The sequence below is a fragment of the Scyliorhinus torazame genome, chromosome 18, assembly GCF_047496885.1.
Source record: "Scyliorhinus torazame isolate Kashiwa2021f chromosome 18, sScyTor2.1, whole genome shotgun sequence".
NCBI classification, from domain to species: domain Eukaryota; kingdom Metazoa; phylum Chordata; class Chondrichthyes; order Carcharhiniformes; family Scyliorhinidae; genus Scyliorhinus; species Scyliorhinus torazame.
Window position 1 is genome coordinate 122218211 of NC_092724.1, and position 25461 is coordinate 122243671.

The window sequence follows — 25461 nt, forward strand, 5'->3', positions numbered from 1 at the left end:
GTAAGAGGGAGAGGGGTGGGGGGGTAAGAGGGAGAGGGGTGGGGGGGTAAGAGGGAGAGGGGTGGGGGGGGTAAGAGGGAGAGGGGTGGGGGGGGGTAAGAGGGAGAGGGGTGGGGGGGTAAGAGGGAGAGGGGTGGGGGGGTAAGAGGGAGAGGGGTGGGGGGGTAAGAGGGAGAGGGGTGGGGGGTAAGAGGGAGAGGGGTGGGGGGGTAAGAGGGAGAGGGGTGGGGGGGTAAGAGGGAGAGGGGGGGTAAGAGGGAGAGGGGGGGGTAAGAGGGAGAGGGGGGGGGTAAGAGGGGAGAGGGGGGGGGTAAGAGGGAGAGGGGTGGGGGGGGTAAGAGGGAGAGGGGTGGGGGGGGGGGTAAGAGGGAGAGGGGTGGGGGGGTAAGAGGGAGAGGGGTGGGGGGGGTAAGAGGGAGAGGGGTGGGGGGGGGTAAGAGGGAGAGGGGTGGGGGGGGTAAGAGGGAGAGGGTGGGGGGGTAAGAGGGAGAGGGGTGGGGGGGGTAAGAGGGAGAGGGGTGGGGGGGGTAAGAGGGAGAGGGGTGGGGGGGGTAAGAGGGAGAGGGGTGGGGGGGGGTAAGAGGGAGAGGGGTGGGGGGTAAGAGGGAGAGGGGTGGGGGGGTAAGAGGGAGAGGGGTGGGGGGGTAAGAGGGAGAGGGGTGGGGGGGGTAAGAGGGAGAGGGGTGGGGGGGGTAAGAGGGAGAGGGGTGGGGGGGGTAAGAGGGAGAGGGGGGGGGGGAAGAGGGAGAGGGGTGGGGGGGGTAAGAGGGAGAGGGGTGGGGGGGGAGAGGGGAGAGGGGTGGGGGGGGTAAGAGGGAGAGGGGGGGTGGGGGTGGGGGTAGGGGAGGGGTGGGGGGTAAGGGAGAGGGTGGGGGGGTAGAGGGAGAGGGGTGGGGGGTAAGAGGGAGAGGGGTGGGGGTAGAGGGGGTGGGGGGGTAGAGAGAGAGGGGTGGGGGGGGTAAGAGGGAGAGGGGTGGGGGGGTAAGAGGGAGAGGGGTGGGGGGGTAAGAGGGAGGGGGTGGGGGGGGGTAAGAGGGGTGGGGGGGTAGAGGGAGTGGGGTGGGGGGAGGGAGGGGTGGGGGGGTAGAGGGAGAGGGGTGGGGGGGTAAGAGGGAGGGGGGGGGGTAGAGGGGGGGGTGGGGGGGTAGAGGGAGGGGTGGGGGGGGTAGTGGGAGAGGGGTGGGGGGGTAGAGGGGGGGTGGGGGGTTGGTGGGTGGGGTTGGGGGGGTAGTGGGAGTGGGGGGGGGGGTAGTGGGGTGGGGGGTGTGGGGGGGTAAGAGGGAGAGGGGTGGGGGGGGTAAGAGGGAGAGGGGTGGGGGGGGTAAGAGGGGAGAGGGGTGGGGGGGGGTAAGAGGGAGAGGGGTGGGGGGGGGTAAGAGGGAGAGGGGTGGGGGGGGTAAGAGGGAGAGGGGTGGGGGGGGGGGGTAGGAGGGGAGGGGGTGGGGGGGGGTAAGAGGGAGAGGGGTGGGGGGGGTAAGAGGGAGAGGGGTGGGGGGGGGTAAGCGGGAGAGGGGTGGGGGGGGTAAGCGGGAGAGGGGTGGGGGGGGTAAGCGGGAGAGGGGTGGGGGGGGTAAGCGGGAGAGGGGTGGGGGGGGGTAAGAGGGAGAGGGGTGGGGGGGGGTAAGAGGGAGAGGGGTGGGGGGGGGGGGTAAGAGGGAGAGGGGTGGGGGGGGGGTAAGAGGGAGAGGGGTGGGGGGGGTAAGAGGGAGAGGGGTGGGGGGGGTAAGAGGGAGAGGGGTGGGGGGGTAAGAGGGAGAGGGGTGGGGGGGTAAGAGGGAGAGGGGTGGGGGGGTAAGAGGGAGAGGGGGGTAGAGGGAGAGGGGGGGTAGAGGGAGAGGGGGGGTAGAGGGAGAGGGGGGTAGAGGGAGAGGGGGGTAGAGGGAGAGGGGGGGTAGAGGGAGAGGGGGGGAAGAGAGAGAGAAAAATATTAACACAGCATAAAAGTAAATTATTTGCCTTGGGCCCCCAATGTTGCAAAACCCTTCAACAACTTTGCTGTGTTACAGAAATAAGCAGCTATACAATATTGCAAAACCACAGCAAATTATATCTTTGTTATTGTGATAGAGCCACTCTCAACCAATTGTTACACTCAAGAGATAGGATGCCTCGGCGCTATGGGATCCTGATAAGATGCAGCATACTATCAGTCTTGACAAAGACGTTCCATCTGAAAGACTGGGGCCTATTTTCAACTGATGCCAATAGGCAAGCCTCCTGGCACCCTGCTCAAACTGGCAACTTGAAGCACCAACCAATTTGCCGATTGTGCCCCTCATTACCATCGGGAGAGATGTTGGTGCAGTTTGTGCCAGTCATTGGCAGCTCACCCACAGTTGTGCCAGGATATTGAGCAGCTTCTCTGCAGGGTTGAGGCAGACATCATTGTGTTGCCCGGGGGTGGGGGGGGTGGAATTTTTATGTGGTCAGGAACCTAACTCGTGCTGGCACCACAAAGATCTATGAGGAAACCTTTAATGCACTTTTAAAAAAATGACCCTTTAAGACGGACTAGTTAGGCCTCTCAATACCAGAAGGCAATGGTTGGGAGTGAGGTGGGACACACTCTGCCATGGGCACCTGCAACTTCTGTTTTCATCTTCAGGACGACCACATCTGCAGGTCATGCCTGGAATCAGTGTAAATGTTGGCAGGATATGGATGTTAGTCTGCGGTGACCAGACAACCAAGGCAAGAGATGAACCAGAAATTGCCGTTGCCTCCTCCAGGCCAAACATTTCCAGGCCGCTCTCAAAGGTCCATAAGTCAGTCAAATAGGTGGGTGACCTTTTTACCCCCAAAAGGGCAGCATTTGAAAATACCTGTGGATTGGCAAGAGTACATACTGGGTGCTCAGACTTGCTTCACAGGCAGCAGCAGCTTTGCACGGGCAGTGCTGTATTCATTGAGATGCAAATCAACTGAGGCTTGGTTCCTTGTCTTGCAGCTCGATTGCTTGTGCCTGCAGGCCAGTGTGGGCAGTGCGAGAAGCCAGCGCCAGTCCGCGGCCTCACCAAGGCACAATGTCGGCCCTGAAGAGAGCCAGCTCCAGGAAGGCGGAAGAGAGAAGCTGCAGCAGCGGCCCTGAGAGGGGCCAAATCCGCCTGAGGTAGGAAGCGGCCCGGGCAATGCACCATCCGGGGAGGGGGGGGGGGGGGGAAAGTTACTGAAACGCGGCCACTCACCGGCTTGCTCGCTGCTTCATACCGAGCGCTGCAAACTGCGCATGTGGGACCCAGCACAGGAGGGAGAGAGACTGAGGGGAACTCACACTGATCACAGCTCACTGATCTCAGCTCACACTCACTGATCACACTCACTGACCTCAGCTCACACTCACTGTTCACAGCTCACACTCACAGCTCACTCACACTGATCTCAGCTCACACTCACTGATCACACTCACTGACCTCAGATCACACTCATTGTTCACAGATCACACTCACAGCTCACTCACACTGATCTCAGCTCACACTCACTGATCACAGCTCACACTCACTGCTCAGTCACTGTTCACAGCTCACACTCACTGATCACAGCCACTGATCACAGCCCACACTCACTGATCATAGCTCACTCTCACTGATCACAGCCCACACTCATTGATCACACTCACTGATCACAGTTCACACTCATTGATCACAGCCCACACTCATCACGCTCACTGGCCTCAGCTCACACTCACTGTTCACACTCACTGTTCACAGCTCACACAGCTCACACTCACTGATCTCAGCTCACCCACATTGACACGCACACTGATCACAGCTCACTCACACTGATCACAACTCACTTACACTGATCACAGCTCACACACACTGATCACAGCTCACTCACACTGGCACACTCACTGCTCACAGCTTACACATACTGATCACAGCTCACACTCACTGATCACAGCTTCACTCACACTCTGATCACAGCTCACAGTCACTGATCACAGCTGACTCTGTTCACAGCTCACACTCAGCTGACTCTCACTGTTCACAGCTCACACACACACTGATCTCAGCTCACACTCACTGATCTCAGCTCACCCACACTGACACACACTGATCACAGCTCATACTCACTGATCACAGCTCACACACTGATCTCAGCTCACACACACTGATCACAGCCCACTCACACTGATCTCAGCTCACTCACACTGATCTCAGCTCACTCGCACTGATCTCAGCTCACTCACACTGATCTCAGCTCACTCACACTGATCACAGCTCACCCACACTATTCACAGTGCACACACTATTCACCGCTCACGCACACTGATCACAGCTCACACACTCATTGATCACAGCTCACTCACACTGATCTCAGCTGACTCACACTGATCTCAGCTCACTCACACTGATCACAGTGCAGACTCACTGATCACAACTCACTCACACTGATCAGAGCTCACACACACTGATCACAGCTCACTCACACTGATCACAGAATTCCACCCAATCAACCCTATGTGGATTTCTCCTCAAATCCTGCCAGATGATTATTAAACTGAGCCAACTGATCTCACTGAACTCCAGCTTCCTCATGACTGTTTTTAAACTTTTCTCGAAAAGGCATGCCTGAGAATCTTCTTTCAAACAATGATCTCCCTCAGCCATTCCCAGTAAGGATCCACTTTCCGGATTTCCAACTCTCAGTAATTTCTTCGTCTTGAATAGCCATGTTCTTTTGTGATTTTCACAGTCTCTCAGGTACTCAGTCCCCAACTGAATACTATTGCTCCAAAGATTGGAATAAGGAAACCAACCTTATGATTGCTTCAGATATCTGACTTTTCTCCAGCCAATTTCACCCAATCTGCCCTTTCCACTTCTGTCTTTATCTTCAGTGAATAAGTACCCTGCTCAATTCCAGTTCCTGGTCTCCTTTACTTCAATCTTCTTGGAAGCTTCTCTTAATTGTCTAGATCCCAGAACTTACTGTCCTTTAGTTTCTGGGACTTGTATTCTTTCCCATCAGTAGAAGGTATGGGGCACCAGCATGTAGTGATGAAGGAGCCCCTGACATTGTCCAACAGGTACGAGGTGCTTGCTATATATGTGGATGAGAAGAGTGACTGGAAGGTGAATGAACGGTCTGACCATAGGCAAGGATGCCATTCAAGTTTGGGGAACAAAGAAGAATGTGGCTGTGATAGGAGAGAGCACATTCAGGGGAATAGATACTGTTCTCTGCAGCCGTGACTGGGTACTCTGCAGGTTGTGCAGCCTTCCCGGTACCAGGGTTAAGGACATATCCTCGGCTAAAGAGGAACATTGAGTGGGAGGGGGAGGATACAATTATGTTCCATGTGGGTACCAAAGATAGCAATGATTATCTGCTCAGTATTTAAGGAGTTGTGTCCAAGTTAAAAGGCAGAACAGAAAAGGTCATCATCTCTAGATTGTTACCTGAGCCAACTGCCAATCAGCATAAAGTCAGCAGATTGAGGAATTAAATGCGTGGCTCAAAGAGTGGTGTGGGTAGAAGGGTTATAATTCTAGGGGCACTGGCATAATTTCTCGGGAAAGAGTGAGCTATTCTGTTGGGATGGACTCCACTTGAACCGGTGTGGACTAGTGTTCTGGCCAATTGTATAACTAGGGTTGTGGACAACGTTTTAAACTGATGGGGGAGGGCAGTGGAGGAGGGGTGGGTTCGGGTGAACGGAGATGTGGAAATCCAACGAGAAAGGATAAAGTGACAAAACAGTGCAAAAATGTAAGTAAAGGCAAGCAGAGTGCAAGCAGACAACAAGGGTCACCGGGTAGCTTAACATAAAATGTACATCAGTCAATAAGGTAATTGCAAAGAATAGAAATAAACAAAAAAAGGTTATTTTTCTGAATGCACGAAGCATCTGCAATGAGATAGACGAACCAGTGGCACAAATAGAGGTTAATTGTTTAGATTTAATCATCATTACAGGGTCACATTTTTCAAGGTGATTGGGGGACAGAAATAAATATTTCAGGATACCTAACATTTCAGAAAGACAGAGTTGAGTAGGGGTGGCCCTGATAGCAAAATATTTTTGAGGAAGCCTTAACAATGTACTTAGGAATGTGTAGTGTGATTAGAACAAGTTAACATGGTTTTATGAAAGAGTAACCCTGGCAAACTTTTTTGAGATTTTGAGGATGTTGCTCGTTGGGTAGATTAAGAAGAACCAGTAGATGCTGTATACCTGGATTTCTAAAAGGCATCCATTAAGGTTAATAGGGAAGATAAAAGCTCATGGAGAGAGGATTAGTTGATGGTCAGGAAACAGAGTGGACATAGACATGGCAGGCTGTGACCAGTGGAGTTCAAATGTTTGCTTTCATTTCATTTCATTTTTCATTTCATTTTTTCTGTCTCTATCTCAAGCTGCTTCATCTGCAACTGAATTCCATCCAATTCAAGCTGTGCTCTGCCTGTGTCAGGCTTTTCATCCTCTAATCCCAGATACTGTGCTATTACCTGAATTATATATGCTTTTTTAGCACTTGCTTTGAATTATAACCTCAACTTTTTTTTGCTAAAGCTGTTAGCTTAGCCTTGGTAAATTGGTGCAAAGCACTCAATGATAAATCTTCCCTCTTCAGAAAAGTCACAGCATTTGACAAAGCCATAAATGTTTTTCAATAAATATCTTAACATTTACTGTGATATCCTGTTAGCCTTAACTTTAGTGAGTTCCAGCACCCGTATCCACCAGTGGATTTGAAATTCCACAAAGAGCCCCCAATCTTGTTACGATCACAGAAGAGACCTCCAAATTTTGTTATGGTCCTGTTAAGGAGCAGTGACCATATTTTGTTGTTAAAGTAGACAAATTTAACACCCCAGTAACTAGGATTTTTTTAAAGCAGCAAAAGAAATGTTACTGTTCAAAAATCAGCCAATCAAATAGTCCATACTATCGATCCACATTAACATATAAATTTAGTTTATTTAAAAAAAAAATTTAAATTTAGAGTACCCAATTCATTTTTTCCAATTAAGGAGCAATTTAGCGTGGCCAATCCACCTAGCCTGCACATCTTTGGGCTGTGGGGGCGAAACCCACGCAAACACGGGGAGAATGTGCAAACTCCACACGGACAGTGACCCAGAGCCGGGATCGAACCCGGCACCTCAGCGCCTTGAGGCAGCAATGCTAACCACTGCACCACCGTGCTGCCTCTCTCAGACGGTTTTATCAGTCAGTTTTTAATCACCTGACAGAAATGGAAGTAAAGGTTGTAACATAATCATGGGATTAAGGTAGTAGCTGAATATAATAAAGATTAAGAAAATATTTTTTTTATTACTTTAATATCTATGGATTTTAAAATGAAATGGAGGAATGACACTGCAGATTTCCAGAATTAGTTTTCATAGCTGGAGAGCTGGTTCAGCAGTAATTGTGACCAGCATGCTGTTCAAAATTCAGTTCCATCTCACTCAGTAGTTTTTGCATCGAGAGCAATGCATTCAAAACTTGAGGTTTATGGCAAATCACTGACTGTGTGCTGATTGTTTCTGCAAAGTGTTATGATCCCAGTTGTTGTTATAACTGGACGGCAAGATCCCAAAATGGAGCCTGGGTCAAAAGATCTTAAATTTTACTTTTTTAAAAATAAAATGTGGAGGAACAGAGTCAAAGGACTGTTAATTAGTTTTAACAACAGGAAAAAATCATTTATTAAACATGATAAATTGGATTATTACACAATATACCTTTTTAAAATGTATTTTATTACAAACTTGTATCAAAGCAGGTTACAGCAATAAAACCAGAATATCCCTTCACTCCCCCCTTAGCTTAATGACTCCATAAAGACTTAAAGATTAACATGGATTACAAAGTACATATTAAGGTGCAATTGGTCTCATTAACACAAAGTTCATTTTCAGCACTCCAGGTGACTCGCTTTAAAATCTTCTCTCATAAAGTGCTTTCCTTAGTGGTTTGCATTCTGAAATCCAGGTCAGATTTTCCAAATGACACTTTTAAACAAAGCTTCCACTCCACTTTTAACCGAGAATCAAGTCCAGGATTTCGCAAAAATCCCTGTCGGATTTCTTTGTCTTGACTGCTGTGCAAACTGCTCAAAATTGTTTTAACTCTTGATTCCCAGACTGTATTAAAAAGGCATTAAAAAGTCATCAGCTGTTGTTTTACCTTTGAAGGCTGTTGACCCAGTTTAAATCTGGTTATTGCAATTGTCTCTTTTAACTCAGAATTTGTCTACCTTTTAAACTTTGTTTATTCTTGTTTACACGTTGTTTACTCTTCCTTGAATTCTTCTGAACAACATCTTGGTCTCTATTTTCTTAACTTCAGACTTCTTATTTACACACACAGTCAAATATACTCATGCATAAAACTCTACCAACTAAACTATCACTACTGCTAAAAGCCTATACTTAGCTTTGGGCGCCCACTCAGTCAGAGGAACAATTGCCGTTGTTCGGTTCTGAGGCTGCTGGGGTCGAGTTGGTACAGAATAACAGCTAGGAGCGTCTGTCTTGTAGCGTGCTTTGACCTTGGACTGACTTGTTCTGATGTTGCTGTTGAGCAGGCCTCTCCTTGCTGAGAGCCGCGGCCGCAAGAGAGCAATTCTCTCTTGGGGGATTCTTCTTAAACCCAAAAGGGGCTTTGCGCACTTTTGGGATGGCCACTTCCCGATTACAAAATGGACACTTTACAAAGATTGCAGGGAAAATGGACAGGCGCTAATGCTATGGATTGGCTTTGCTCTATTCTTATTTAGGGTGCCTGTCTGTTGGTTTCTCTGCTGCTTTTGGGGCGCATTGCACTCTCGTGCAAAGTGTCCTAATTGTCCACAGTTGTAACATTCCTGGGGTTTTGGCTGTGGTGTACTGTTCCTGCCCTCGTTTACCCATGCGGGGTTCTGGTGCGCTTTAACTGAATTCATGTCTGCCTGCTCTTCCTCGGGTTTTGCAAATGCGGTTTTGCCTTGGACTGATTGTTCCCAGGTGCGGGACAATCTCGTGGGCTAATTTGTGCAAGCTCTCTGTCCTGCGTCTGTCGTGTGAGAGACTAGGATTCAAGTCCATTTGGCCATGTTATCTGGGGACAAATAGGCACGGGCTAACTCTCCGAAGACTGCTGTGAAATGTATCCACAAGCGTCCAGCAAACACTGGGGTGCTCTGTCTTCTTTTGCCTACACGTGTTTAGGCCTTCGCGGGGTCTCCTCTGTTTTAGCCGATCGCATCTAGGATCGCTGTGTGCATCTCTTGGAGTGTGCCTCCTCCTACATTCTGTGGGTCGGGAACGGCTGCCACGACTAAAGGGTCGAGGCTTAAAACTGTTACAGGGTTTATGGGGGGGTGTTCTGCCTGTTCAGTCGGGTGTTGGGGTGCTTTCCTCTTTTGGGGTTTTTCTTGCGTACATGTCCCATGTACGTATCTGTGGGCAGTCTCATTTAACTCCTGCCAATTGGGGCCGTTTTCCCGGTCTAATTGGTGTCCAAACATATTTGAAACCAATTCTGAATATAAAGCAGAGATTGCAATTCTGCAATTTGCTTCCGGCACTTTGCGTGATCTACTGAATCTGCCTTTGTTCCGTCGTGGAAGTGTGGAGCGCTCATAGGGCTGCTTTCAAATCATTGCACTGCTTCTGCAATTTCTCTACCTGTTGGATGTTGCGTGTCCTGGTAGGCGTTATCATATTGGGTCTGAAAACTACTCAAATGGGCGACACAAGACTGGTGTGCCCACTTGGCATCATCCACCTCTCTGTCCCTCGCTGCTAACTGCTCTTTTAAATCTTTATTCTCTTTCTCAAGCTCGCTCACATCTCCCTCAATATTTCTGTCTCTCTCCTCTATCTCTCTACGGAGCGTCCTAACGACCTCCTCGGTGCCTCGCAATTGTGCCAAGCAGGAAACGATAGCCATCGGCTTGCGAGCTTTCCCTAAGCTCTTCTTGTGGATCTCTGACAGGTTCTCCCACCAAGTATGTCCTATACTCCCGGGACCTGTTTCATCATTCGCGCAGAATTCGCTCCAAAGGGGCCATCCTTTCCCTTTGAGGTACTTTCTGATTTCCTCTTCCCATACGGGACACTGTCCTACTCTACTGGTCGCTGCGACCTCGAATTCCTGGGGGTTCATAAGGCGATCCATTGCCTTCATTGCCATTTTCTTTATCTGGGTTCTCTACTGAATTTGGAACAGGGGGTGATAAAGTGGTGATGTAAACACGGGTATGGCTTACGCTAATTTCCGGCCTACAAAACTCCCGACAGTTTTACGCAACAAAATCTCTCAGGTTTACCTTATATCCCTGTTAGTACGCATGCATTAACACACTTCCGTATCTTGGAGGTTTGACCAGTATTGTTCTTACACTTGTGGTTTTTCTGTTTCTAATTGGATTCCAATTCAAATTTGGGTTCTCTCGGAGTGGTTAGGCCATTTCTGAGTCGGGTCCCATCTGGGTCGCCAGTAAATGTTGCTAACTGTGTTTCTCTTAATTTGGCTCTGAAGATGGCGGCCAATATGGTCGCCTCCCTTAATTCTAAATACGTTTGCTCTAGAGTCAACAAAGAACAAAGAAATGTACAGCACAGGAACAGGCCCTTCGGCTCTCCAAGCCCGTGCCGACCATGCTGCCCGACTAAACTACAATCTTCTACACTTCCTGGGTCCGTATCCCTCTATTCCCATCCTATTCATGTATTTGTCAAGATGCCCCTTAAATGTCACTATCGTCCCTTCTTCCACCACCTCCTCCGGTAGCGAGTTCCAGCACCCACTACCCTCTGTGTAAAAAAACTTGCCTCGTACATCTACTCTAAACCTTGCCCCTCGCACCTTAAACCTATGCCCCCTAGTAATTGACCCCTCTACCCTGGGGAAAAGCTTCTGACTATCCACTCTGACTATGCCCCTCATAATTTTGTAGACCTCTATCAGGTCGCCCCTCAACCTCCGTCGTTCCAGTGAGAACAAACCGAGTTTATTCAACCGCTCCTCATAGCTAATGCCCTCCATACCAGGCAACATTCTGGTAAATCTCTTCTGCACCCTCTCTAAAGCCTCCACATCCTTCTGGTAGTGTGGCGACCAGAATTGAACACTATACTCCAAGTGTGGCCTAACTAAGGTTCAAAAAAGCTGCAACACGACTTGCCAATTCTTATACTCAATGCCCCGGCCAATGAAGGCAAGCATGCCGTATGCCTTCTTGACTACCTTCTCCACCTGTTTTGCCCCTTTCAGTGACCTGTGGACCTGTACTCCTAGATCTCTCTGACTTTCAATACTCTTGAGGCTTCTACCATTCACTGTATATTCCCTACCTACATTAGACCTTCCAAAATGCATTACCTCACGTTTGTCCGGAGTAAACTCCATCTGTTATCTCTCCGCCCAAGTCTCCAAACAATCTAAATCCTGCTGTATCCTCTGACAGTCCTCATCGCTATCCGCAATTCCACCAACCTTTGTGTCGTCTGCAAACTTCCTAATCAGACCAGTTACATTTTCCTCCAAATCATTTATATATACTACGAACAGCAAAGGTCCCAGCACTGATCCCTGCGGAACACCACTGGTCACAGCCCTCCAATTAGAAAAGCATCCTTCCATTGCTACTCTCTGCCTTCTATGACCTAGCCAGTTCTGTATCCACCTTGCCAGCTCACCCCTGATCCCGTGTGACTTCACCTTTTGTACCAATCTACCATGAGGGACCTTGTCAAAGGCCTTACTGAAGTCCATATGGACACCATCCACTGCCCTACCTGCATCAATCATCTTTGTGACCTCCTCGAAAAACTCTAGCAAGTTAGTGAGACACGACCTCCCCTTCACAAAACCATGCTGCCTCTCACTAATACGTCCATTTGCTTCCAAATGGGAGTAGATCCTGTCTCGAAGAATTCTCTCCAGTAATTTCCCTACCACTGAAGTAAGGCTCACCGGCCTGTAGTTCCCTGGATTATCCTTGCTACCCTTCTTAAACAGAGGAACAACATTGGCTATTCTCCAGTCCTCCGGGACATCACCTGAAGACAGTGAGGATCCAAAGATTTCTGTCAAGGCCTCAGCAATTTCCTCTCCAGCCTCCTTCAGTATTCTGGGTAGATCCCATCAGGCTCTGGGGACTTATCTACTGTAATATTTTTTAAGACGCCCAACACCTCGTCTTTTTGGATCTCTATGTGACCCAGGCTATCTACACACCCTTCTCCAGACTCAACATCTACCAATTCCTTCTCTTTGGTGAATACTGATGCAAAGTATTCATTTAGGACCTCGCCCATTTCCTCTGGCTCCACACATAGATTCCCTTGCCTATCCTTCAGTGGGCCAACCCTTTCCCTGGCTACCCTCTTGCTTTTTATGTACGTGTAAAAAGCCTTGGGATTTTCCTTAACCCTATTTGAGAATGACTTTTCTTGACCCCTTCTAGCCCTCCTGACTCCTTGCTTAAGTTCCTTCCTACTTTCCTTATATTCCACACAGGCTTCATCTGTTCCCAGCCTTTTAGCCCTGACAAATGCCTCCTTTTTCTTTTTGACGAGGCCTACAAGGTCTCTCGTTATCCAAGGTTCCCGAAAATTGCCGTATTTATCCTTCTTCCTCACAGGAACATGCCGGTCCTGAATTCCTTTCAACTGACACTTGAAAGCCTCCCACATGTCAGATGTTGATTTACCCTCAAACATCCGCCCCCAATATAGGTTCTTCAGTTCCCGCCGAATATTGTTATAATTAGCCTTCCCCCAGTTTAGCACATTCATCCTAGGACCACTCTTATCCTTGTCCACCAGCACTTTAAAACTTACTGAATTGTGGTCACTGTTCCCGAAATGCTCCGCGACTGAAACTTCTACCACCTGGCCGGGCTCATTCCCCAATACCAGGTCCAGTACCGCCCCTTCCCTAGCTGTCTACATATTGTTTTAAGAGGCCCTCCTGGATGCTCCTTACAAACTCTGCCCCGTCTAAGCCCCTGGCACTAAGTGAGTCCCAGTCAATATTGGGGAAGTTGAAGTCTCCCATCACCACAACCCTGTTGTTTTTACTCTTTTCCAAAATCTGTCTACCTATCTGCTCCTCTATCTCCCGCTGGCTGTTGGGAGGCCGGTAGTAAACCCCCAACATTATGACTGCACCCTTCTTATTCCTGATCTCTACCCATGTAGCCTCACTGCCCTCTGAGGTGTCCTCCCATAGTACAGCTGTGATATTCTCCCTAACCAGTAGCGCAACTCCGCCACCCCTTTTACATCCCCCTCTATCACGCCTGAAACATCTAAATCCTGGAACGTTTAGCTGCCAATCCTGCCCTTCCCTCAACCAGGTCTCTGTAATGGCAACAACATCATAGTTCCAAGTACTAGTCCAAGCTCTAAGTTCATCTGCGTTACCCGTAATACTTCTTGCATTAGAACATATGCACTTCAGGCCACCAGACCCGCTGTGTTCAGCAACTTCTCCCTGTCTGCTCTGCCTCAGAGCCACACTGTCCCTATTCCCTAGTTCTCCCTCAATGCTCTCACCTTCTGACCTATTGCTCCCGTGCCCACCCCCCTGCCATACTAGTTTAAACCCTCCCGTGTGACACTAGCAAACCTCGCGGCCAGGATATGTATGCCTCTCCAGTTTAGATGCAACCCGTCCTTATATAGGTCACACCTGCCCCGGAAGAGCTCCCAGTGGTCCAGATAACGGAAACCCTCCCTCCTACACCAGCTGTTTAGCCACGTGCTTAGCTGCTCTATCTTCCTATTTCTAGCCTCACTGGCACGTGGCACAGGGAGTAATCCCGAGATTACAACCCTAGAGGTCCTGTCTTTTAACTTTCTGCCTAGCTCCCTGAACTCCTGCTGCAGGACCTCATGCCCCTTCCTGCCTATGTCGTTAGTACCAATATGTACAACGACCTTTGCCTGTTTGCCCTCCCCCTTCAGGATGCCCTCTACCCGTTCGGAGACATCCTGGGCCCTGGCACCAGGGAGGCAACATACCATCCTGGAGTCTCTTTCACGTCCACAGAAACGCCTATCTGTGCCCCTGACTATAGAGTCCCCTATTACTATTGCTCTTCTGCGCTTTGACCCTCCCTTCTGAACATCAGAGCCAGCTGTGGTGCCACTGCTCTGGCTGCTGCTGTTTTCCCCTGATAGGCTATCCCCCCCGACAGTATCCAAAGGGGTATACCTGTTCGAGAGGGGGACAACCACAGGGGATTCCTGCACTGACTTCCTGCCCTTTCTGGTGGTCACCCATTTCTCTGCCTGCACCTTGGGTGTGACCACATTTATATAACTGCGATCTATGACGCTTTCCGCCACCTGCATGCTCCTAAGTGCATCCAATTGCTGCTCCAACCGAACCATGCGGTCTGTGAGGATCTCCAGTTGGGTGCACTTTCTGTAGATGAAGCCATCCGGGACGCTGGAAGCCTCCCGGACCTGCAACATCTCACAATCAGAGCACTGCACCCCTCTAACTGACATTGCGTCAATTAATTAGTAAATTAAAATTAAAAGTTAAAATTTTTTTTAAAAAGTTACTGTTAACTATCTGTTTCCTAGCACTAGATTTCTACTATAAATGTGAAAGCTAAATATAATAATCTCCGATCTCTGGCTTAGATACCCCTCTAAATTATAATTAAGTAATTATGTTTAATTAGTTACCAATGCTTAATTTTTTTAATTTAGTGTAGATTCCCAACCAGCCACTCAGGTCACAGCTTTTATGTGATGTCACTTCAGTTTCCCCCTCCCACACACACACAATTTGAAAAGGTAATAAAAGTAAAAATGAGTAAAAATCACTTACTTACCTTCTTACCTTCTGAGGGTCTTAGATGTTCTCAGGTTCTCTCCCTGACAGAGACTGCTCCTCCTCCTCCGAACGGCCCTCGAAACTAGGCTGCGATCTTTTAAAATCTCCGCTCCGACTCGCAGCTCCCGCTCTTTTTAAATCTCCGCTCCGGCTTGCGGCTCTTGCGCTTTTTAAATCTCGCCAGGTATCGTTCGATACCGCCGCAAGCGATTCTCTCTTGGGAGATTCTTCTAACACCCAAAAGAGTCTTTGTGCACTTTTGGGCGGGCCTTGAACTTAGCCCCAATTAATTGGGCCGTTTCCCAATCGTTCTCATCGATTTCCTCCAATAGAGGGAGGGGTGCCCTGATTGCTGGGCGTGTCCTAGGTGGCCGTTGGCCTGCTTTGTTCTGGTCTCCTCTGGCGCCGGGGTGTCTGTCTTGGTATTGTTTACTTAAATGTTACCTTTTTGTTCCCGGGGATGTCTCATTAGTATGGAAATGGTTTGCAGTATCGGTCTTGTCTGGGAGCTATGGCTCCAATCAACAGACAAACCTTGCACCTGCTTGCTTTCTTAGTATTGTCCATTTTCCCTGCAATCTTTGCAAAGTGTCCATTTTGTAATCGGGAAGTGGCCATCCCAGATGGCTACACTGCACATCTCCAACTGCAATCAAATTAGCAAAATTAAAACTTAAAAGCTTTTCAACCTTACAAGGCCCTTGTTGCTAAGCAACACTGCATACCTCTTTTGGTCTATTTCTTTACTCTTCAAGCTGTAGCCCTCTCTAGGCACAATACAAACACGCTTGGAAGTTAACCAACCCCTACACATGCAAACATCTTTGTCCAGCATGACTATAGGTTTTATCTTTCCAGGTACAGAAACATTAAAAATGTTGCTCATGTTTTCAAGTACAACTATAAATCCCTGAAATCTACCTTTGTTTTCCTCACAAAAGACTGCAACAGTGCACCCTGTGGAGGAACAGGGTGCAATCATTGACAGCAATTTCCACATTTAACTGCTCCAGAAGGTGCTGTCACTTTTACACAGAAATTGTGTTAGCTCTGACAGTTTTGCTGTCCTTCAAAGCGCAAATTCCAGGATGATATAATTCCATGTTTGTATCGAGGAGCAAGAAGAATAAGTACGGAGAGCTACGTGCAGATTCCCTGCCTCCCAATACAAAATCAGTATTGTATACCCGCCCACCCAGAAACAAAACATGTCCACCATCAAATGAGCAAAAGCTGTCAGCATTTAAAACCAAAGGCAGTTGGCATTGATATATATGCACGATCTGAAAATGATTACACTAAAATACATCAAAAAATGATAAATGCACAAAAATGTAAAGTGTAAATAATCATTCAATTCACCAGTTTTACTTCCTGGTGAAGGTGGTGCGGACAAATCTTCCCCTGAAGTTGATGTTCATGTTTCAACTGGAGTCTACAGTGAACCTGGGGATTGTTCCTTAATCGTGTAATTGTGGATTTTGATGGAAAGTTTTCCCCAATAACCATTGGGAATAAATAATGGTCATATATTTTAAACCTGTTTCTCCAGTAACATTGGGAGAAAAGCCTTTTCAGCAATTTCTTTAAAAATTGTGAAGGACAAATGGATTCAAATCTAATCTTACTGACTGTGATTGAATTCAGTTCACAATCTGCCACTAGATGTTTTCTTGAAAAAAGAAACACAGGATGGTTCTTTAAAAAAAAAGAAAGGAATTGAAATGTTTAATGCCCTCTTTAATTTTAAGTCCATTTGGGGATGTTTCATTGTATTGTTAGCCCAATGACCTCACAACTATCTTCCACCTCAAGTTAATTCTCCAGGCCCAGAAACGCCTTTGTTTTCTGAGAGACTTTTAGCGGCAATTCTGCCTTTGGGATTATCTGGCTCTTACTGAAGGTCTGGAGATAGTCTTCGAGTTGGGAGATTGCAAAAATGAAATCTTTTTTGCTGCCACTCTAATTTCCAGGCTGTCCCTGAATGCCTTTTAGTTATTTGAAGCTTTTGCGTTACTCCAAACTTCGGTCACTTTAGGTGTACCCTCTGATTGGCTGCCCAATAGGCCGTTATTGAGGGAAAGTGGAGCGGGAAGCTGGCAATGTCTGGACCCATTACATTTACATCTTTGCAATGGCTCTGCAACTACTGAAGGTGCAAACCTAGTTGCTCGTTCTCCGTCACCCCATTCCTTTCTGTTTACCCTCCAGTCCCCAGTTCTCTTTCCTCACTCACTCTCCTTCACCCTCTATCTCAAAAGGCAGACTCCATTCCTCCTTTCAGTTCCCATTGTTGCTGGTCTTTTCACCTTCCTCGCTCCCCTCTCACTTTTACTTTCTCACCATTCTCTTTTTTAAAAATTCCTTAATCAGAGTTACAAAGGCAGCGCTCAGAGTGTGGACAGGGGCAAATCCCTAATCCAGCTCCTTGCCTGCTCCAAAAACCAATTCAAATTGAATCCAATCCATGATCCCCGCAAGAGAGACATACCAGATCCAGGCATTTCACCTGACCTCACGCTCATCTTAGCCAAAAGGCAGAGAAGTGATACTTTCCCACCATTCTCCTCACGTTGTTTCTTCTTTCCTGTCATCCCCTATTGCCCCCACCTCCCTGCCCCCAACCTCTTTTCTCACTTACAAAGTAAATGGAATAATGCTAACTGATGCAGAGATGCTCGGTCTGAATATATTAAGTTATTCTGAAGTCCATGAAAGATTTCCCTTTAGTTTAGAAATTGGTACGAACATTGCTGATTGCATGGTTGATGATTGTATACGAACTGACAAGTCAAAAATGAGGCAACGGAAGCTAATTGACACATTCAAATTTTTATTTTACTTCCAGTATAAGAAAGAACAAATCCAAGTCAGCGACTTGGTGGAAGTGGTTAACAGTTCTGACATTGACCACCTTCACTGCTTTTTGTGTGGTCTGGCTCTGGGATTATCTGCACGAGGATGACTTTAAAGAAGTGCTCGCACGGCAGGCGGAGGTGTTGGACGGAAAGTTCTTTGAAGTACCATGCTCCAAAGATTATGAAAATTACAAGCGATTTGCAGGTACAACATTATCCTATCACAATTGACTTTTTAATTCAATTGCAGAATCACATAGGTTCTTCACTTGGCCTGCATTGCTCAAACATTTGTAATAGTTAATGTGTGTTTTAGATAATTTAACATCTCACAGTGCGCAAGTATATAAGTATCCAAAACAAAAATTTGGCCTTGACTATAATACAAAATTTGAAGCTAACCAAATGTTGCAGCTGGGTGCACAGTATTATCAGAATCTCAAAGATTATCAACTCAAATAGTATGTGCACAGAGTTCTCATATTATAATGCGTGAAGACAATGTAATCTGAAAAGTTGAGCGATTTGACTATATTGTGAGGTGTGAGGTTAAACACAAACTTTTAAGCATGGTCCTGATTCATTCAAGTTAAAAGTTGAGGTCACAGATTTAACGTCATTGGCAACAGAAACAACAACGACACGCGGAATTTTTTTTTAATGCAGTGAGTGGTTAGGATAAGGGATGCGCTGCCTGAGAGTGTGGTGGAGACAGATTCAATTGTGGGTGCCAAAAGAGCATCAAATTATTTGAGGAGAAACAAAATTGCAGGGCCACCGGGAAAAGATGGGTGAGCGAGATGAAGTTTTTCTTGCGGAAAACCAGCATGGATAAGATGGGCTGAATGGCCTCTTTTGGTGCTGTAACCATTCCCTGATTGAGAGTTTACATATCCCATCTTGATGGTATTGGATGGTAAAAGTTATTTACAGTTTTTGCAATTCATAATTTGAAGTCATTGTTTCTTGCAATATTGATTCCATGTACCGGTGGAAGTACAATGAGCCAGATACTGTTTTTTTAAACAACAGTAAGGATGATTGTGCCATTGAAGAATAACATCAGCACTGCTGCTTTACAGCAATTTAATCCAACGTTTATGTTTTTATTATATGGCGTTCTGGAACTTCTATTGATGATGACAGGACTCTGTCTCATTGCTGGGAGTAAGTGGCCTTTCTTTTATAATGTATGTTCCTTTTTCAGTATATTAATTGTTATCCCTTACACAAGTTTGAAAACTGAAAAATACAGCGGAACTTTGTTTCTGATATTTAGTATGTCTCGGAAAGTGGGAATTAGCTGCATTTGGAATATTCCTGTGCTTTAATAGTCCTGGGAATAGCTCTGGGTCCTGTTTAGTCGTGTTGTGGGCGGATCGGGGGTGGGGGGGGGGTGGATTTAGGTGTGGTCCTCCAATTTTGCCACACTTTGGTGATGCTGAAGGGGTTTACAAGCAGGGAGACATTATTTGGCTTTGCGTCACTGTGGAGGTAGAATCTGCATTTGGAAGAACGGAATGGATTGTGGAAACTGGTTTTCTGGTACCTGTGGGTGTCTGCGGTGTATGATTTTGGTCTGGTAGCATTGAGATGTGTCTGCACAAACTATCATGTCAGGGCAGGACCCCACAATTTAAAAAAAAAACTGTATTCCTTTAAAAATGGGGCCTAATGAACTGTAAGTTGGCTGCCAAGGTGGGTCACCTGATTTTTGCAATTTCAACACCCTGAAGCTTTCTGGAAAGTTCAAATTTGGATTATAATCGGAATAGTTCTCCCTTGAATGGACATGCCCAAAGAGCACTCTTCTGTGGAATTTCACAGCTGCCACTGCCAAGGCTTACTTGAAATCACAGGGACAATAAACTCCCAGACTGTTTGAGTCCAGGTCTGCCAGTTGACAAAGGAAGGCTATCAAGATGAAACACCCACGACAAAGTGCTAAAGAACACAATCTAGACCTTCTATCGTGTGTCCATGGCTTTTGACCATGTGACTGAAACTCTTTCCTAATGAAAGACTATCATTTGGCTTCCATTATGCATCAATGACTCTTCATCATGTGACTGAAACTGCCCTTTGATTTTGAAATCCTTTTATTCAAAAGAGAATGAGAGAGAACTCCAGCAACAACATAGCTGTGAAGACAGGCTGTGGCATTGTGCCTTTTCAAGACCGATGAGGCTTAAAGCCTTTCAAAAGCCTCCTCCAACCTGTGTCAAGTTTCCCTGTAAGAAATTGAACCTGCAGCAACAACAACCATGAGGACCTGTCCGCAGGATCAGTTGAACAGTTTTTACTTCAAAGGAATCCTACAATGAATCCGGGTTTGACCCCAGCCATCTGAACTACCTAAACTTAAGTTCTAAAGTGGGAAAGGGTTTAATGCTGTTGAAAATGGGGGGTGGAGGTGGATTTGATGGGTTTACTGGGGGAGAGGGTAAGGAGAGGGTAAGAAGAGGGTGGTTGAGAGGTGGGGTGTTGAGGCAGGAGCAATTAAATACAAACATGTTATGGAACAAAAGCCAAAGGCAGGGCGGTAGCATACTGGTTAGCACAGTTGCTTTACAGCTCCCGGGTCCCAGGTTCGATTCCTGGCTGGGTCACTGTCTGTACAGAGTCTGCACGCTCTTCCCGTGTCTGCGTGGGTTTCCTCCGGATGCTACAGTTTCCTCCCACAGTCCAAAGATGTGCGGGTTAGGTGGATTGGCCATGCTAAATTGCCCTTAGTGTCCAAAAAATGTTAAGTGGGGGTTACTGGGATTGGGTAGATATGTGGGCTTCAGTCGGGTGTTCTTTGTATGGGCCAGTGCAGACTTGATGGGCCGAATGGCCTCCTTCTGCACTGTAAATTCTATGAATTGGGGAGTAAAAGTTGAATTACAGTGACAAATTATTAGTCCAGAGTAAGTGTTAATAGCATAATTACGGACAGCTCTGTCAAAATTGAAAACAAGATGCACACTGGCACTTTACAGAGAGTCCCAATGGAGCACAGAGTTCATGGTTTGAAGTTGCCAAATCTAGAAAGCTGTGAAGAGCCTAATTGGAAGATGAGGTGCTGTTCCCCAAGCTTGCATTGGACTTTTTTGAAACATTGCAGCAGGTCGATGACAGAAATGCAATATTCTCTTCCCCATCCTTGACTACTCTATCTCCATTTCTGGGAGTAGGAGTAGGTTGTCTAATATTCCCTATAAACTCACTGACTCCCACAGCTACCTCAACTACATTTCCTCATATCCTGCTTCCTGTAGGACTCCATTCGCCAAGCTTCTCCATCACATCTGTTCTCATTATGCCATTTTCCACAATAGTATTTCTGATACACTTTTTGCTGCAATTAACACTTACTCAAGAACAGTGTGGAGTTTGCATGTTCTCTCCATGTCGGGCATGGGTTTCCTCTGGGTGCTGCGGTTTCCTCCCACAGTCCAAAGATATGCAGGTTAGGTGGATTGGCCATGCTACATTGCCCCTTAGTGTCCAAAGGTTATGTCGGGTTATCGGGCTAGGACGGGGGAGTGGAGTTGAGTAGGGTGCCAAGTGTCAGTGCAGTCTCGATAGACTTAATGGCCTCCTTCTGCACTGTGGTTATATGTTTTGTTTGTTTACTGCCGCATTACCACTCGCCTTGCCTTTTGTTCCATGCCACCGATGTCAATTAATCTCTACCACCTTCTCACCTCGACTTGAACTTTCCTTTTGTTCCACCTAATTCACCTCTGCTTTTCAACAGCATAAAACCCATCATAGCTACTTCTCTTCAGTTCTGAAGAAGAGTGATATTGGACTTGAAATATTCACTGTTTCCCTCTCCACAGATGCTGCCCAACCTGCTGAGTTTTTTTCAGCACTGCCTGTGTTTTATTTCAGGTGGAGAGCATTGTTGACGGTGCCATCTTTCAGATGAGACCTTAAATCAAGGCCCCATCTTCCTGATTGTATGGACGTAAAATATCTCTTGCATTATTCAAAGAAGTCAAGGGCAGTCTGGCTAATGTTTGTCCTACATCAAAAACCACTGAAGCAAGCAAAGTAGCCATTTACCTAATTTGCTGTTTCTGGGACTTTGATGTAGGCAAATTGTTTGTCGGGTAACACCAATGACACTATTTGAAAAATAATCATTTGGCTGTGAAGCACATTTGGATGTCCTTGGAACTTGAAAGTCACAATATATAATGAAAAGCTGGTTCCTTACGGCTGTGGGTGATGGAAGCTCAAAAACATGAGTTTGCTCCACAGTCACATCGTGACTGCATTCAGACTGAAAATAAATAACCTGTTGTCTATCAATATATTCCCTCAGCCAGTAGTTTGTTACAGCCATTAAATGCCATATGATAAAAAAATGACCACTTTTGCAGTTTTCAAAGAATGTTGCAGATTTTAATGTACTTTCAGTGATTTTAGTGTAGACTAGATAGATGGATGGAGGAGGCTGATGACGTAGAATCCAGAGTAATTACAGCACAGGAGGAGACCACTCAGCCTGTTGTCTCTGTGCTAGCTCCCTATAGGAGCTATTTACTTAGTGCCACTGCCTGGCCCTTTCCCCATATCTCTGCACATTTTTCCCTTTCTGATTAAACACCTCAGTTGAACCACTCAGGCAGTGCATTCAACCACTCGTTGAACAAAAAGGTTTTTCCTCATGTCGCCATTGCATCTTTCGCCAGTTATCTCAAATCTGTGCTCTTTGGTTCTTCCACCAATGGAAACAGCTTCTCCCTACCTACTCTATCCATGATTTTGTACACCTCTATCAAATCTCCTTTCAACCTTTTCCAAGAAAAATAATCCAATTTCTCGATTGGACTATTGAACGAGATAAAATACTCCATTTGAGGCCGAACCAGTGTTCTATGCAAGCTTAACATAATCTCTTTGTACTCTGTACTCGACCGATGAAGCTGAGCCTGCTAAATATTTTATTAACTGTGCTTTCAATTTGTCCTGTCACCTTTAATGACTTGTATACGTATACACCCAGGTGCTTTTGTTCCTGCACGTCCTTTAGAATTGTGCTCTTTATTTTATATTGCCGCTCCGCATTCTTCCTACCAAAATGTATCACTTCACCATTCTCTACTCTAAATTTCATCTGCCACTTGTCCGCCCATTCCACCAACGTGGCCGTGTTCTTTTGAAATTTTGCACTATCCTCCTCACTGTTCACAATGCTTCCGGGTTTCCGATCATCTGTAAATTCTGAATTTGTACGTGTGGCCAATCTTTCCTAAAACCTTCCTAATTCTCAAATGTGAAAAAAACTCATGGTCTTAGCTTTATAAATTACTGAGTTAAAACTTGCACGGTGGCCTGCATCTATTTCATCCCTTTCCTTTTTCAACTCATAGACTCCCCTTGACAAAACAGATCCATTTCAAAACCATTGCCCTTGAATATTTGCTTGTCTCTTGTAACTCAATGAACTCCTTCCGTCCCAAATGTCTCTATATATCTTCTCTTCCCTTTGACTAAGGCTTTCTCCCTGCTCCCTCCACTCCACCATTGTCATCTTTTTCAGCCATTATGCTCTTATTTTGAACTCCTTTCTTGCCATCTCCCTCCCTTCTTCAAAAAAGCCTCTTTTATAAACTGTTCCCGAATTTTGCTTTTAGCTCCTTTCGGATCTCCAAGTTCCTTTGCTCTCCTGCCGAGAGTCCATTTTTGCACTTTACCTTACAAAGTCGTCTGCAACATCTTTTTCATATAGATCTAGATTGTTTTTGATGATCGGAGCAGGAAGTATCTTCCGAGGCAAAATTGAGAAGGGAGTCAACTGTTTCAACTTTGGCTTCACTCAATGGTTGTTCAAAGTGATTAAAACCATTTCTAGTTCTGCAAAATTTTGTTTTTTGCAATAGAACCACCTGCCTGCCTTTCCCTGACTTCAATATGAATATAAGCTGCATTGATGTCGAACGTTTGCTGTTGCTTAAACCTCAATGTTGCAGCTGTAAATATCAATATCTGGAACTTGATTGAATAAAACAGAAAACAGTTAGTTCCTGATGCCATACTTCAGGAAATTAGTGGTTTTCTTTATCCTTTGCAGAAATGATGGCCAGTCAAGCTTTGTAGCTGTTTTGTGGATGAAGAGTACTCTGTAAAATGACAACATTTCAGTGCACAGGTGCACCAAGTATAGTGCTGGTGATTCAACATTTTCATACATTTGAGCAGTTGTGTTTTGTAGTATGACACCAGAATCCAGAAATAACTTGACAGATAAACATCATAGTATTTTTGTTTGAATCTGATACAGAGGCATTAATTTATTTATTTTTTAAAAAATATTTTTATTCTCCTTTTTCACATTTTCTCCCCAATTTATACCCAACAATAAACACCAATCAGTAACGAATGCAATGTCAATCGCCACATCAATAACAGCGATCCCATCCTCCCACCAAACCCCCAAACATTAGTCCGCATGTTAACATAAACAAATGACAAAAAGGAATCACCCATAGTCACCATTAACACATACAGCCCCCCTCCCCCCAACTGCCCCAGCCCCCCCCCTAATGTTCGATGTAATCCAATTCTCGAAAGTGCAAAATGAATAACACCCATGAATTGTAGAACCCCTCCATTCTTCCCCTCAGTTCAAATTCGACCTTCTCAAGAGTCAAGAATTACAGCAGGTCCCCCCGCCAGGGCACAGGGTGGAGAGGTTGATCTCCACCCTAACAGGATCCGCCTTCGGGCGATTAATGAGGTGAATGCTACAACATCTGCTGGTCCGACACCCCGAATATGGCTTCTCAAGGGCCCGGATCCAGTTTCATGTGCACCACATTAGAGATTACCCTAAAAACCTCCTTCCAGTAATTCTCCTGCTTTGGACAGGACCAAAAACATTGCCCCCCGCAACGTTCACACAGCACGGTAGCATACTTGATCCCCCCGCCCACCACCGTGGCTTCACAGCGCCAGGGTCCAGGTTTGATTCCCCGCTGGGTCACTGTCTGTGCGGAGTCTGCACATTCTCCCTGTGTCTGCGTGGGTTTCCTCTGGGTGCTTCGGTTTCCTCCCGCAATCCAAAGACATGCAGGTTAGGTGGATTGGTCATGATAAATTGCCCTTAGTGACCAAAAAGGTTAGATGGGGTTATTGGGGATAAGGTGGAAGTGAGGGCATAAGTGGGTCGGTGCAGACTGATGGGCCAAATAGCCTCCTTCTGCACTGTATGTTCTACGTATAACTAAGTATTTTCTACGCCCTCAAAGAACCGGCTCATCCTCACCCTTGTAAAGTGTGCCCTATATACCACCTTCAGTTGTATCAGCCTCAACCTCGCGCACGAGGTGGAGGCGTTCACACTCTGGAGCACTTCACACCAGAACCCCTCCTCCATACCCTCTCGCAACTCTTCCTTCCACTTTGCCTTGATCCCTTCCAGCGGTGCCTTCTCCTCTTTCAAAATAGCCCCGTAAACTGCCAATACTACCCTCTTCTCCAGTCCCCTGTCGTGTTGGCTGCTCTGCTACATAGATGAACCAACACGGTTGCAGATGGTACAACTCTGTTTTATTACTATCAATAACAACATCTGTAAACTTGTTACTGTGGTTCGTTCATTACCCTTTAACCTGTGGACCCAGCCCTAACACTATCTTGGAGAGGCACTCAGCACATGGTGAATGTCTGAGTGGCTTGCTGTGAGCTCTGTGCCCTGAGCTGTCTCCTGCTGGAATGAGCGGAAACTGTGGTGTTCCTCGTTTCATAGTGCGTGTGCCCTTGCTTGTGATTGGCTGTGATGTTGCGTGTGTGTTGATTGGTCCGTTGATCTGT

General features: G+C 46.5%; 2 protein-coding genes across 6 annotated transcripts in view; one reads left to right on the forward strand and one right to left on the reverse strand.

The window, feature by feature from the left end:
- LOC140395478 (hexosaminidase D-like) overlaps nucleotides 1-3336 on the reverse strand; it is a 47870-nt gene extending 44534 nt beyond the window's left edge. Inside the window, exon 1 of one of the 4 annotated variants that reach the window (XM_072483269.1) lies at nucleotides 3186-3336. The gene's annotated coding sequence lies outside the window, so the exon portion shown is untranslated. Of the gene's footprint in view, nucleotides 1-2822; nucleotides 3027-3185 lie in introns of those variants that run through there. The other 3 variants (XM_072483270.1, XM_072483271.1, XM_072483268.1) reach the window with 3 other exon arrangements.
- The window catches only part of ogfod3 (2-oxoglutarate and iron dependent oxygenase domain containing 3), a 216452-nt gene continuing 193555 nt past the window's right edge, over nucleotides 2565-25461 (forward strand). The window contains exons 1-3 of one of the 2 annotated variants that reach the window (XM_072483276.1): nucleotides 2565-2778; nucleotides 2948-3109; nucleotides 17643-17857. In XM_072483276.1, coding sequence (XP_072339377.1) covers nucleotides 2699-2778; nucleotides 2948-3109; nucleotides 17643-17857 — 457 coding nt within the window. In that variant the 5' untranslated portion in view covers nucleotides 2565-2698. The remainder of the gene's footprint in view (nucleotides 2779-2947; nucleotides 3110-17642; nucleotides 17858-25461) is intronic. The other variant, XM_072483277.1, reaches the window with a different exon arrangement.